The sequence below is a fragment of the Lissotriton vulgaris genome, chromosome 4_1, assembly GCF_964263255.1.
Source record: "Lissotriton vulgaris chromosome 4_1, aLisVul1.2, whole genome shotgun sequence".
Lineage (NCBI taxonomy): Eukaryota > Metazoa > Chordata > Amphibia > Caudata > Salamandridae > Lissotriton > Lissotriton vulgaris.
In genome coordinates, this window is record NC_141691.1 from 660,313,249 (window position 1) to 660,329,001 (window position 15,753).

A 15,753-nucleotide genomic window follows, 5' to 3' on the forward strand; every position below is an offset into this window, starting at 1 on the left:
ATCTTTTATTAGAGAACTAAGGTTGTCCTCATTAGTCTTGATTTTCATGAGCATTGGGAAAACTTTACCCCATGTTTATTATTCGAATTGGCCAATCGAGGCAACATCCCCAATCACTGAGTGACTAGTTTTTGTGTAATTCCTATTGCCCGGTGTCCAAGATATATTATTTGGAGTCAAGGACAACACATTTTTATATTTATTTTTTCCACTGGGCAATCAGACGTAAATGTCTGCAGTACAAACACTTTGGCTGCCAGTTTACCGTTACATAGTATAGATCAGTGAAAGAAAATTGCCTGTTACAAAGATCAGGTTTGTAACCATATACAAAATGTTAAAACTTGCATATAAAACTCAATAAAGCAAAGCTTTTATTATTAGGATGAGCAATATAGAACTCAATAAAGCAAAGCTTTTATTATTAAGATGAACACTATCCGGAAATGCTATGAAATCGCGTGCAATTCGAGGCCATTTGTAATGCTCCAAAAATGTTCCCTGATTCTATACCAATACATACGTAAGCATAAGCATGACGTCTAGATTAATGATTGTTTGCTTTCAAAATACAATCAATGCAGAAAATTGTAATTTGAAGAAATAAATGGTCTGCTAAATGACTGTGCAACTGGAATTTTCCCTGAGGCTTCATTTAGTAAAACATGTTTGATGGATGCCAATATTAAAAAAAAAAAAAAGTTTGATTCAGGAGAATAAGAGTGATACCATTATAGGCAACATGAAAATTAATTAGTGGCTTAATTCTTAATGAAAATCACAAAAGTGTTCCTGCATATGCTTTTAACTTACATTGATGAAGATTTATGACTATCAGGAATTCACAAGAATCTGCAGAAGTAGATATGAAAACTGTTCTTCTCGCAATCTTTAGTGACTTCCATTTTTGCATTAGCTAATATAAACATGCTTATTTGCTTCTGTGAAAATCTGCTGAACCATATGAGTGTCAGTTTCCCATTTGACCCTTTTTTCACCTGTGAGAACGTTTTATTTCTAGCTTCTGCCCTTGTCAGGAGCAAATCTCCAACCTTTTTCAGTGTGAAAAGAAAGTGGATAGTAGTTGTTGAATACCTTTAAACGTGATAGTTTGGGACGGTGCAAATACTCACAAGGTGTTCCACCCTTTACTACCACTTTGAGCTTACTTCCAGCCCTTGTATGAGACTTGTGAAAGGGGGCTAAATCAGAGCCTTGCGAGAATCCAAGCCTTGGTATAGTATGAGCATTAGCTAATCAGAGAAGCTATGGTCATTTCTCTGATATACTGAGAACCCTGCCATTGTGTGCCGCTTTGCTTCATGACTGCAACCGGGACAAGTGGATTTATGATGCATCCAGTCCCTTGGAGACTCAAATATTTTACAAAATTCCATATCCTTGCAATGTAATTAAAGGGTGTGGTGTCATTGTAACCAAATCATCTCATTTGATCATATTGGATCCTGATGTCAGAGGGTCTTCGTAAAGTCGAGGAAAAATGTGACAGTTATTTGAAGGAGAATTGATTCATCAAGTCAAATGTTAAAACTGCTGTTTCTAACATTTCAAAAATATATAATCCTCATTCTTCATGGTGTTTACCATAGGAGGCACGTTACAGTTGCCCATAGATTTTGTTTTGTTTTCCCATTTCAGTGGAAGCATAATGGGAAAAAAATTAAGTGACCGCAATTACTTACATAATTTAAAGAACTTCCAAAACCCACTCGAAATCAAGTTTTTCATCGCTGCGCTGTTTCCTAAACCTGAAGAAAATGGAGTTAATCTAACGTGGTTTGTCACAGTGTCCTTTTGCAAAGTCAGATTACTAGTTGAGAATCTTAGTTTTTTTGTACCATGGTGGGACAAGGCTAAAGGAATGGGGTGAAGGAAGTAGAGAGACCTCATTTCTTGCATCTGACAGATGGAAGAAACATTTCATTTCACCAAGTACCTGGTTTATTGTGAAGCCTTTAATTAACAAACATTTGCATTGCAATCGGTCTCACCTTTGGGACCTTATAAGTATTAAGTGATGCAGCACATTATTGCACAAACTGCAACTAGGCTGGTTTCGTTCGTGCTCGCCAACTGCTAATAAGGACTATTAATGGCAGCATTACCAGCTGTGATAACACTAGGTGTTGGCCTGGTGATGGCATATTAATAATCTATTAAGTCAGGTCTGTTCATGTGATATCAATTTCAGGGATGTCCTAATTAGTTTGCTAGCCTGAATAAACAAACCTATTTTTGGGCACAAATGTTGCAACTATACGTATTTAAGCAACAAACTATTAGGACTACCATTATAATAGAAATTGCATATGAACCCTAATGGTCGTTTTGACTTCCACAATAATTATTTTTGCTGCATGGTTAAGAAGGCACCACATGTCTGGATTCTCATTACTCTTTATACCCTATGTAAAAAGTATTACTGTTAACCAAGCAAACCACTAACATTCAGGTTACCTGACCAAGTATGATTGGATTCCAGCAGTATGCCAGAACCTTACGTTTCAGGACCTCAAGCTTCCAATTTTTGGTCTGTAGACCTATTAGGGGGATTGCAATCCATGCGCTAGTACGTCTGTTCGTTATAGCTAAACAGGACACTGATGTGTGAAACAAGCCTGTAGCCTGGGGTTCCAAGCAAGTGAAAGGGAACAAGATGTAAATGTACAGGAATTTATATAGCGCAAATCACCAAGCGGTTTCTAAGCGCTTGCTTAGGGAACCCGTCCTGGTATTCCCCTGTGAGATAACCCCGGCAGGGTATCCGCAAGATGAAAGCCAGGCATCCCGCCACGAGGGGCCGTTGTGGAGATTAAGCAAGCTATTGCCCAGAGTCGCAGAGTGTGAACCCGTGAATCGAGTAGGCACCGGAACGAGAATTGTAGAGTCCATGGACATTTTAGGACTCAATACCCCGCCGAGCCGGGAATTGAACCCTGGTCCCGGGCTGACCTCTGCTTCCAGGTCTGCCTCCTTTAACCAGTGAGCCACACTTCTCCAACAAGAGATAGTGTAATAAAACATCAGCCCCTGTTTCATAAAGAGAGTGCCTGAAGAGCCAGCAGGCTATCCATTGCATCTGCGCAGCCAGATAATAGCGTTCAAAATCCGGGAGGATAAGCTTTCCCGCCTCCACCAGGAGTTTCAGTGTAGTAATAGCCACTTGGCATTGCCCCGAGACCCAAAGTAAAGCAGCCAGGGATGAATCATTTAAAGAAGGAACGGAAGGAGGAGGGGAAGATTGGTAGAATAATAAAGTATACGAGGGAGGACCACCATTTTTACCAAAGCCACATGCCTAGACAGCCCTTGGTGGAATGTCTACGCACTAAGAAAAAAATATACAAACATATAATAGCTTTCAAAACATATCTTGCACAGCACATAAGCCAAACAAGACATTTAAAGTCTAAACCATAAATATATATTTCCCTACAAAATCGCCAACTCTTATTTAATGCCAAAATATTAATAAACAAACTGGGAGCATGATTTAGAAGTAGGTTCATTATTTCAGCTGCAGTTTCAGCATATGGCAGATCCCAGGTTTAGGTACAGGTTGAATGATTTTGTATGGAAGTTGTCATAGATGTGTTTGCACTTTGTTTTCAAGGCCTACTCATTAGTGCACGGCAACCATTAATTAAATACTTCGCATCAGTCCAATGCTCCTGGGTTCTCTCGCTGATGCTTCATTCAGTCAAGAATGATGCATAATGTGCATTATATTCTATACCACTGGAGTGACTATAGTGTTCTTGACACTCCTTTAGAGGGCCTGGACATATTTTGAATTGTCCTATTGCCCCGAGAGTTGCATCAAAAGTGCCCCAGAGATAGGCTGCAAATTTCAAGTAAATCTATTGTACCATCATTTGTTGCTGCGGATGTATCAGGGAATTAAGCACTATAAACAAATTATGTTTTATTTCACTATGTGGAGTCTTTTTTTTGTACCTCAAGTCAATCATGGGCATGAACATTTGTGAAACGAATGCAAACATTATTTTTCTTGCAATTTATTAGATGTGTCTAATAAGGAAGGGTTTCATCTACAAAAACACAAATCCGTAAACAACCTGTTAAACATAAAAAGTTGTCTGTGTGCTGTACCCTGCATTCATAAAATTAAAATTAATGAGTTTACTGGTAGCTTAAATCCATCTTTCACAGTTTGAATATTGTCCTATGCCTTAGTATTTAAAATAAACGCTCTCATTCAGTTTGTTGCAGCTGTAACATCTTTACGGAATGTATTTATCTGGGGTTTAGGGATCTCGTACTAGAGCAGGGGTGTCACAGTAGTTTTTACCAGCAAGTGAACATTATATAAGGACACATGAGGGAAAACACTATGCTATGGTTTGATTTCATATATTCGAGAGAAAGGAAACGCAATCTGTTTACAGGAGATAAGGATTTGCTAATGGAAGTTAAGTATAAAGTATGTTTAGATCGAGAAAAGTTGAAGGTCCTTCTCGTGAGCATCTCTGATGAAGCTGAGATCTGGACTTGGGGTGCATTTCCAGAGAAAGAATAGATGGTAACACAGTGGCCACGGTCTGTTTGCTCCATCCTGTAAACCGCAATAAATGGTACAACATAGCTCTTGCCCCGATCCTGGCTGGAGAACTTGTTATGTAACCAGGTCCCAGACCGCACTCAAGGCTTTGGGGAGTGCCGTGTTAGCAGCAGCAGCACTAACTCCGGCAGGCCGGTCAAGGCCAGGCCTCATGTCCCATCCACCTCTCCCCTCTACTACCTCATTGCCCTTTTTAGCTTTTAACGTCATGCGCTACATTTTTGCCGGCACTGGCTTGTCTTGGCCTCTTGTGCCGGAGCTCGGATAGTGATTGCGCTGTGCGAAATTGCACTTTAAAATTAGCCATCAATTAAAGCAGGTCTTCATTCATTTTAAAAAACCCAGGACCTGGTTTAATAACTGCTAGCTTTTGTAAAGGAATCCATTCTCGCTCTGCACTACAGATATGTGGTCTAGAAGTTTCCCAAGAAGGGTTCCCACCAACATTCTTACATAGAAGCAATGAGATTGTCTCTTATTTTATATTAAGTGCTCTAGGCGTCTTTCAGTATAGACCAGTACTCCATCACCGGGACAGCGCTAGCCCCCGGACATCCGCCCATGGCTGCGGACTCCCGGTCATGGCCTCACCCGTAGGTCCAAGGTGGCGAGACAAGACCCAAGGAGGCCCTCCCCGTGGGGCCCCTCTCCAAGCTACAAGTGTGTACGAGGAAGTCCAATCCAGAGGAGGAGCAGCGGCCCTTCCACCTCTCCCTCGTCCCAGGCACTCACTGTGTTAACCTTACTGGAATGTGACCGGGAAGGAGGAGTGGAAGCAAGCTTTGCTAAACGTGAAGAGGGAGACATCTCGCACAGAGTGGGTGCCGTTGAGAGGGGGAATGTGGCTTAGGGATAGAGGGTACCTCAAGAAGAGGAGTAGACCGATAAAATACATGTTGTGCGTGCAGTAAGAGAAACTCAAGAAAGAAAATGGCGCTTACAGACTAATAAACACGTACCGTGTAACAGAAGTAAAGAGGCCAGTAGCCATGGGAGGTTACAAACTAAGAAAAGGCGGTACAAAGGAGGGGCTAACAAACAGATTACTAAATCAGAAGCCTGCATTTACGAAGACAGAAGCCAATGACCAATATGGGCAGAGAGTGGGTGGGGCTTCTCTTCCACACTCTACTACAGCTGATGGCCAGTGCAGCGCATGCGCGCTGAATCAGGCTCGAACTAAAAAAGTAAATGATAAAATATCCATGATTGTGATCGATGATCTCACCATACATTGTCTTTACTGTAATGTGTATACCATATTTCACTGCAGATGTAGTTTCTCCTGCTGGGGATTCTTCCCAGAACAACTAGCTCCATAGTTAGTCGCTCCACTCCCTTGTGCCTCTTGATTGGATGTGCATGCCCGCATGGGCTCCATAGACCCATAAATATGGGCTGATAGTGGGCAAAATGCCATGTCCTTTTAGACAGTTTGATATTCAGATTTATCCTAGTAGCTCCTAGGACTCTCCCTAATGCAAGCTATGCTGGCACAGTTTGACTCATTCTAGAGCATGAGAGCAAAACAAAATAAATTCCTTCAAAGATCACGAATCTGATTTAGACTTTGGTTGATGTGTTGCTCATCCAAAATGTGACTAATATTTCGTCCACTTTATTGCAAGTGCCATTGGATATACTGCACTTGTAATAAGGCGCATGAGATGTCCGCCACGTTTGTAACTGAATATCTCATCCACCAAATTCAAAATCAGCTTTCCAGTCATTGGATACCTGATTGAAAATGGTATGGTTAGGATTCTTTTATTTCAAATCAATAGAAAATGGTGAAACATCTGATTTACATACTGTTTGTTCCTAAGCTGTGATGGTTGCTGTTTGCTTATGTTTGATTGGGTTTTATGGACTGGTGTTTTGTTGCAAGTTGTATTTATTGATGTTTATCTTATCCCTTTCAATAGATAGTGCTTTCCGTTCCATTGTTTCGTTGGATCAGCTCATTGTGTTTTTGTAACCTGAAATACATTTAAAAATGATTGGCAATCTCTCACCTATAGTTTTCTTTTATCTTTTTATCTCAGAGGCTAGGTATTCTTCATGTTGGACAGAGAATTGAAGAACAAGAAGAATTTGAAAAAATATACAAAAATGGTATTTTTATTTTTCTTATTATGAAATAAATTAATTGTGCTGCAAACTCTGTTTACTGAACAGTTTTGCCTTTTCACAGTGTGGGCTGATAATGCAAATGCTTGTGCCAAACAGTATGCTGGAACTGGTGCCTTAAAGACTGATTTCACAAGGTAAGTTTGCTTTACACCAAAGCTTGACTAGAATAATATAAAATGGAGAAAGTAGTATTTTGCATCAAGATGATATTGGATAACATGAGCTCTACACTGACTTGTAACTTACACCTGAAGCAATAATTCTTGTTAGACCTGTACCTGCGCACATCTAGCAACTCTAGTATATTCATCTTAATATGTAATGCATTTCTGTTTTTTGTTGTGTTCTGTACTGGGGTTGGGAAAAGTTTCAAACTTTGCAAATGAATTTAGCAAAACTTGCATTTATTCGCAAATCTTGATCTTATTTTTTTATTTTACCGAGTTTCTTAGCGTCTTCCATCTTAATGTGAGAAAGCGGGTTTACACAAATTAAATGTTTTGCAAGATAGTTTTCCCAGCAAGGTATATACTTTGCCCTGGCTTTCTCCTGCAAACCCACTTGAAGTTGAAGTTTTCCTAGCAATTAGAGTACTTCCTGAAGTTCACAGAGTATGAGGTTTGAAAAAACTTAGTTGAAGAGTAATCACCTTTGCAAACTGCATGCACCCCTTCGCTATTTACATTTACTGTCCTGCTTTTGCAACTTATCTATTGACTGAAAATATGAAGGTTCACAAAGTCTAATGCATATTTACGATGTTTCAACAAGGCTAAATTGGATAACACAACCTATGTGACATCTGTCGTATCCTTGTTGTCAAAGGATTAGATGCAGCGCTGCCTAGTCAGAAGTATCCTACTGACATTGGTAGAATAGGTACGCTCATTGACTTGCTTGAGTGGTATTAGTTCACTTTAGGAATCAGCACATACTGCTTTGAATACAACTACTGCAGCCATTAACTGAATATTAGACCACAAATATAAATCATTATTTAGTGATGTCTTACTTGTATCCACCAGTGCCTGAAATGAATCGCATTTTTCAAAAAACGTTTTTTGACAACTATTTTGCTGTTTGTATGCAGAACGGGGAAGAGAACACAGTGGGGGTTGTTAATGGATGGTTGGAACTCAGCAGTACGGTACTACAAGAACAACTTTTCTGATGGATTTCGACAGGTATTTTCAATTGGAACTTTAGTATGTAGAAGCACAAGATAGGAAGGATCTTTCATTTATTGTGATATAATGTATATTTTTTTAACCATCGTTACATGAATGAAAGTAATATGGAAAACATCTCTGATGTTACCTGTTAATAATTGTGGTGGCATTGAGGTTACTGCATACAACATTACTAGGCTGTTCTGTTTTAGGTTTAAACCTGTAATAACTGATAAATAAAACACAGAAAGGGAAACTGCCCTCATCAGTGTAAACATATAAACACTGATAACACCTGCACAACCCCAAATTGAATGGTACTTAACACCTTGGCTGCTAGGTGTTTTCCCCTCCCATGCTGACTTTTTTTGATGATCATTTTGCATGACGAGCTCAGCTCGTCATCAGCACAGCTCAACCGTGCCTCATGACGAGCTGAGCTCGTCATGAGCATGGAAGGGGTTAAAGAAAAGAAAGTGAGAGGGAATAAGACCTTTCAATTCTTTCTGAAAGGGCTAACACAATCTAATTTTGTTATAGAAGGTAGCAGCAAGAAAGACTGGTCTAAGATGATTCTTTTTGAGGTTTGTTATTTAGGGATCTCACTAAAATACTTTCTTTTGTTTCCTCCTGTTTTGTGAGCCTGGAATAAAGATGCAGGGTTTAGAAATATACTTTAGGACTGATCTAATTTCTTTTAGATACTGTAGCGAATTTGATCATTTTAAACTCCTATTTGATCTTTTGGCAGTGTTCAGTTTCACTTATTGGTGTAATGGCAAATTTCCATCTACCCAGGTTACACTCTCAGGGTTAAAGCCTTGTGTAATAACTTTGACGGTGAAAAGGAGACTGAGAGATCCTAATATTAAATAAAGCCTGCTGTTCCCTGCTGAGCTGTACATCCAATACAATGGCCATGTGTTCTTTTATGAGTCACTCTGTAAAGGGTCTGAAGCACTCCTTTCTTTTCTTTTCTTTTCAATTTCTGTTCCTTTGCTTTAATTCAAGTTTTGGCGTGCATGCACTCCTTTGGGCTCCGTTCCAAAGCGTATTTTATCACAAATCATCACAAAAGTGACGCGCAAGCTTACGTGTCTCAATGAGTTGCACAACCTGTATGATCATTTGCGACATAACTACACATACTCAAAAGTGTTACCAAAGTTTTTCCAAATTTTATTTTCTTAGTTCCTCCAGTTTTATCCGTTACGTCAAGGAAATGAAGATCAACTGTTTCACGCATTAGTGGGATTTTAAATCATACAGGCTTTACTCACATAGTATCCGTTTATGTTTACACAAGGAGCATACAGTATTAGATTTGCTTTGGTAATTCATTTGGCAGGCACATCACGGGTGGTTGTAGGGTTGTGTAGTTTGCACGAAGGGTGGAGTTTGGAAACCACGTAATAGGAATAAATACAGGTGGGGTAGGAAACTTCAGGTTTAAAAGCGGCAATTTTTAAATGAGGGGATTTAGCAAGCGGCGGTTAAGCGGGGTGGTATACCGATCGAGACTACAAAGACAGAGCAGGTACATATTGGGTTGTTACAGCACGAATAGGCGGGGTGGTATAAACAAAGGGTTGAAGTTGGCAAATAGTAGGGATTAGATCAAGAGGGAGGGTATTGGAAGTTAATGAAAAAGTATGAAAACGAAGGACTGAAGAACTGAGGAAGAAAGGGGGTTTAGAGTGAACATGGAAGGACAATAGTAGGATTAAATAGGTAAATTTTTAGATTTTTTTCTTAATATTTTTGTGTATATAGGGGGTTTCAAACTGGATTTGAGCTTTATTTTACAGGCCACATTATGTAAGAAAGTATAAACTGGGGAGTTGGGGATTGAGTGAGATGGGCGGTATAATCGGGAGGTCAAAAACTGCGGACTGAGGTGATTGAAACAATGGTCACATTTTTTGGGATATGGCGAGGTGACTGGGTTAACATGACATGGGTAATTTTGGAGATGAATGAGGTTTAGTGGGGTACACGTTCACCGATGGGCAAGTTTTGTTTTAGAGGATGGTTTATATCATGTTGTAACACAAGGTTTGCGCTTGATTTTTGATCATGTATTGTATGGGGCTGATGTGTATTTTTAATATTGGTAGATATCCCTGAGGAAGGTCTTGATTCAGACCAAAATGCATTGAAGAAAATGTGTAGAAGGAATGAAGACCGATTACGTGACTAGGTATAGACCGAGATGGGCAAATCCAGTGTCATTTATAATGTGTGAAACAGTTGATCTTCATTTCCTGGACGTAACGGATAAAACTGGATGAACTAGGAAAATTTAAATTTGGAGAAACTTTGGTAACACTTTTGAGTACGTGTAGATATGTCGCAAATGTGCATACAGGCTGTGCAATTCAATGAGTCCCCACCAGAGGTGACGGAGTGGTAGGACACACAGGGACAGAACAATACTGCTGATGCCCAGAGGAGACGTGAGTCGCGGTGGGTGCAGTACTAGAAGAACACAGATGGAACACATGGAAGGGAGAGGAGCCAAAGCTCTGGATCGCAACCTTGTTTGCCCGTATGGTATCTTGAGGTCGGTGGTACTGTGATCACTGGATCTTAGTGCTATCTCAGACTCAACAGGTGCCCAACACACTGAGCGCCAATACTGATGCTAACTTGGTTGCTGATCTGCTTGCAGACACCTGGTGTGAATTTTGGAAAAGGTGATGGACAGAGTTTCTGAATGATGCAGAATACTCCTACCCAGTCAAGAGATCAGGGCTTGATCCATCACCGGTTTTTAGCTCACTGCACCATCCCAGCTTCAGAACCTGGCTATATGCAAATTAGTCTGTTCCTGTCCCAGTGCATGATGGGAACAGGGCAAACCAAACTACCAAGCCAATTCTTCTACTGGGAAGGAGACAAGCTACCGGGGACCGGTTTCTGGCATTTCAGCCTCGTCGGCCCGGCTTGCTTGAATCCTGATGGTGCAATGAGCTAGGGACTCACGTCTGAGTATACCCTCCCACACATAGTGTGGATAAAATCAATTTTGGAAAAGGTGATGGACAGAGTTTCTGAATGATGCAGAATACTCCTACCCAGTCAAGAGATCAGGGCTTGATCAATCACCGTTTTTTAGCTCACCTGGTGTGACACATTAGGGAGGTGTGCATCTTGACTCCGCATGGCTGGAGACTTCAAGACCAGGGGGAGGGGGACTCCCTTGTACGGATTGTCTTTACCACTATCCTGATGACTGAAGTGCTGAGATAATTGGTGCCTTAATGCAGATGGTGCTGCGATCACAACATTGTATTGTTAAGTTCCTCTCCAGTGTGTGCCAGATACCCGTGGAGTTGCCATGCCCACCCCCTGTTAATTCTTTATAATTAGTTGCAATGGTTTGGTCCAGGGTCTGCTCTCTGTGTGTTTGGGGTGGGGGCGTCTGAGGGTGATTGGATTGCTTGTTTCTAGTTGCTGGAAACACATGAGACTTGCTGAGTTTGACTGATCTGTGGCTAGCTGGTGTTGGCTCGAGGCCTGTCCTCTTCTGGCCTGCTGAGCACCTGTTCGGGGCTTGCGGATCGAAGGTGCTATGTAGTCTCATCCTGTATTGCACTTACTACCTAATACTTTCCTTAGTGGGTTAACGGAGGAAGAGGGGGCGGGTTGTGGTGCGGTGACCGGCACCCTTCTGTGCTGGGGGAGTTTTGTATATTCTGCCTGTGGGAGGTGGTTGAAGGGAAAAGAATGAGGTGGTGTTGATTACAGTTTTAGTTCTGTTCGTTTGCGGAAAGTGCTCTTGACACTCATGTACCTCAGGCGCTACCACTTGTGCTGTTAAGGTCCAGTGGAAGGGCCCTTTAGACTGGCTCACTGAATCTTGCCGGTTCTGGAAAGTGACTACAAGTTTCTTACGTGGAACGTCCGGGGATTAACAGTCCAGTGAAGTGCCACAATATTTTAGCTTACCTTGAGGATATCAATCGCCTTCCTACAGGAAACCTACCTTTGGGCGGGATGTATTACTATGCTCTGCCATAGGTGGAGGGGTCAAATGCATGCAACCTTGTGTTGTGGCTCTGCCAGAGGCACCCTTATTTGGGTGGCTCCTAGTGTCCCGTTACAAACACTAAGATGTGTGCAGACCCCGACAGGACATGTCCTCCTGCATAGCACACTAGATGCCCATGACCTCTGCCTAATTAATGTGTATGCTCCCAATGCGGATGATGGGACCTTCTTCAGGGAGGTCTTGACTGTGACGCAGGGATTTCTGCTGGAGGAACTGATGATTGCTGGGGACTGTGATTGCTTGCTGGTAGCCACCCCTCACGGCAGGGCGTTGAGCCTAACTTAACTGATGCCCTGAGACAAATGATGAAAGGTGTTGGGGTTAGTGGATGTTTGGAGGGCTCAACACCCGTAGATGCTTACAAATTCTTATTATATGCCCACAGCAGATACCCACATTAGACTGGACTATTTCCTTCCGCAGGCAGAGTCCACACAGAGGGTGTCAGATATGGCCTACTTGGCCAGATACATATCGGATCACTCACCCCTACTTCTGACTTACTATCAAACCAGACAAGCACCTCGGGTCCCTTTGTGGAGAATAGTGGCCGAGTCCCTGACTGACCCAGTCTATAGGGGAGCAATAGTAGATGGATGCCCTGACTTAGAATTTTACCATTAACTGGGAGAGCACCCAGTATAGAGCGGCATGGTGGGATGCTACAAAAGTGGTGCTTAGGGGAGTGGGCATGGCAACTCCACAGGTATCGAGCACACACTGGAGAGGGGCTTAACACTACAGGAGAGTAAGCTGGTGGCCCTGGAGAGTGTTTTTCCTTATGATTCAATGGTGCACTGTTATGGGGTGACGCTAAGAAACGGGTGCTCTGCTTATGGGACAGCCTTGTAAAACATACAGGACTTACCTATAGACGGCACCTCCATATTTAGGGTGATAAGGCAGGCAGGTTATTAGCTAGAATGGTACAACAGGAACGTCATACTGACCCCATACTACAAACCGGGGACCCAACAGGACAGGAGGTTTACACGCAAAAAGCCATCAATGAGTCCCTTGCACATGATCTCCAGGAGCTGGGTGGGTCACATGGTGCTACCCCAGTTTCTGAGGTGACTACTTCTCTTGACCTGCTACCATTGCGGCGGCTAGAGGGACCTGAATGGGCAAACCTAGGGACCTCTCACCAAACAAGATATTGCAGGTTATTCACTCCCTCAAAACAGCGAAGACTCCGAGTGGGGATGGATTGCCTGCTGAACTCTACAGGATACTACCAGAGACCGACTACTCTCGGTATACCAGAAGGCCCTGGAAAGTAGGGTGCTCCCTACGTCCACATTAGACTCTAATTGTGCTTATTCCCAAACCATAGAAAGACCACTGGACACAGCCTCCTACCTCTCTCTGTCCCTGTTGAATGTTGACCAGAAAATATTAGGGCACATCTTGGCGAGGCATTTTGCTTTGCCACCTGCCAAAGCTGGTTCATCCCAACCAGTCCAGATTTTTCCCTTGTAGAAACACTCTTTGAAACCTGTGGAGGCTGCCGCATGTCCTTCATGCTCCCTGTCTAGATCAAGACCAATATGTCTTTGCATTTCTTGATATAGAAAATGCATTTGAATTGCTCAGGTGAGAATGTGTGGCAAGTCCTGGACAGGGTGGGGTCTGGGTCCCAAATACGTAGCGTAGGTGAAACTATGTGACACTCCGCTGCTAGCACTGGTGCGTCCTGGCTGCCTAGTGTTGAAGATCTGATTACATCGGAGCACTGGACAAGGCTGTCCCCTGACCCCTTTGCTGTTTGCCTTAGCAATAAAGCTGGTGACGTGCTGACTAAGTCGAGGATTACGTGAATGGGGTATACAAGTGGGACAAACGACCCATGTTGTGTCCTTGTATGCAGATGATGCTATGATATACCCCAACCAGACATTTCGGCCTAGATCCTGCTTAGTGTGATGGAATTCAGAGAGCTCTCTGGCCTCCATTGTTAATCAATTTAAATCTGCTAGGACAACTGCTGCCCAATTCCCTAAGGGCTGGATACCTTGGAGCACAGACAAGACAGGATACGCTATCTTGTCATATACATAGCGCATGGGGCGCAACAATGTCACACTATGGGGCGCATGCTTGATAGCCTTAAGCCATCCATAAAATTTTGGAATACCCTTAAGTTCTCCTTAATATGAAGACTACCTTAACCAAAATGGTCATGCTGCCCGGTGCCTTTATGTCCTCCAGGGAACTATGTATGAGATCCCTCTCTGCGTTTTCTGAAAGATGGAAAAGCTCCTAGTGGACTTACTGCCTCCCAGCCCACAGTGCCGGGTTGGACAGGCCACACTGGGGTTGGAACGGAATAGAGGAGGGAAGGAGGTGCTTGACCTCGAACTATACTACCTTGTGTCCCTCTTACAATATGCTGTACACTGGTTCGATGAGGAACCCAATCGGGAGAAATCTCTACTGGCGGGTCCCACTGGGGACAAGAACTACTCCTTTGTGGCAGCAGAACACCTGCGCCACAGCCCCATGTCTTCAGACTGGTGTGCAGGCTATGTGAGTAGACGGTGCAACCTGTACTATGTAGGGCACCCTACGCGCCGGAACTGGAGGTGTGGCATATCTGGCCTATCGCACAAATAACTGAATCCATGGCCTTAACCAGCTGGTGGGCGGGGGCTGTATCTTCTTAGGTGATGAATACCCATCAGGCCAGTTCATTACACCACAGGAGGCAGCTGAGACTTTTAATCTGGGATGGGTCCAGTTTTTCCAATATGCTAAAATCTCAGCTACGACCTGGGATATATGGCCTTGTTCTCAGATGCCCCTGACACTAACCAGGAAGTTGTTGCATTGCAGACTATGGCTAGTAGCTGTAAACTCATCACTCATATCAACCATGCTGTTGGAGCTGAACTACCCAAATTGCCCCTCAAAGTGAAAGAAACATGGCAGCAGCTTAGGGAGTTCCCTATCATGGCTAGGGAGTGGGTGAAGATACACCATGGAGTGCGAGAGGTCTCATCCAATGCACACTTTAAACTTGCCAAGTATAACATAAAACATATCACGTGCCTCTCTCCTAAAACCCAAAAGACAATCTATCTTACTAGAGATGTGGGCTGCACATGTTGCGGACATAAACCAGCGGACTTCCTTTCCCTTTATGTGGGGCTGTCCCCAGATCATTGATTTTTGGGACTCATTAGGGCATCTGCACACTGCTACAGGATGGCTAATACCGAGGGTATTGAAGCAATGCCTGCTGGGATTAGTCCCTAATAAGAAGAACAGGAAACTCAGCAGGAAGCTTGTGATACCTGGACTGACGTTGACCAAACGCCGAATAGCCATTAGATGGCCTAACCTGAGACCCCTCCTGATGACTGATTGGATGGGCGGGGCAGAAGAGGCACATATGAAAGAAAGTAAGGCATGATGATAGACTGAAAGATGACCTGCTGGCATTGGGAGCCATGGTTCATGACCTTATTGGTGGAGATACCACTGCCTCCGTGACCATGGAGGGTGATGGAGGCAGAAATTCTACACAAACTTAGTTCCTCCGACCTTGGGAAAAATGAGAACGAAGATCCTATTAGATGGTTACTCTCTGGCATTGGAAACTAGAATTACACAGAGTAGTGTCCTGCTTTGGTGCCCTATACTGCTTGTAACCTTAGGACACTGGATTAAGTGAAGAGCTGAGCAACTCAATGGTGGGTTGGGTGGACAGCAGGGGGGTCTTTCAGTGTCATTTTTACTTATTGCAATTTTATGTTTTGCCTTGAATGGATTTGGTGACAGTTGTAGTTCTG

At 42.9% G+C, this 15,753-nt stretch overlaps 1 protein-coding gene across 4 annotated transcripts in view; it reads left to right on the forward strand.

The window, feature by feature from the left end:
* The window catches only part of SACM1L (SAC1 like phosphatidylinositide phosphatase), a 411,244-nt gene that overhangs the window by 268,332 nt on the left and 127,159 nt on the right, over positions 1–15,753 (forward strand). For all 4 annotated transcript variants that reach the window (XR_015309871.1, XR_015309872.1, XM_086964916.1 and 1 more), the window contains exons 14-16: positions 6,649–6,718; positions 6,798–6,870; positions 7,827–7,920. Coding sequence is in view for 2 of the 4 variants with exons in the window: in XM_086964916.1 (XP_086821042.1) it covers positions 6,649–6,718; positions 6,798–6,870; positions 7,827–7,920 (237 nt within the window). In the remaining 2 variants the exon portion in view is untranslated. The remainder of the gene's footprint in view (positions 1–6,648; positions 6,719–6,797; positions 6,871–7,826; positions 7,921–15,753) is intronic.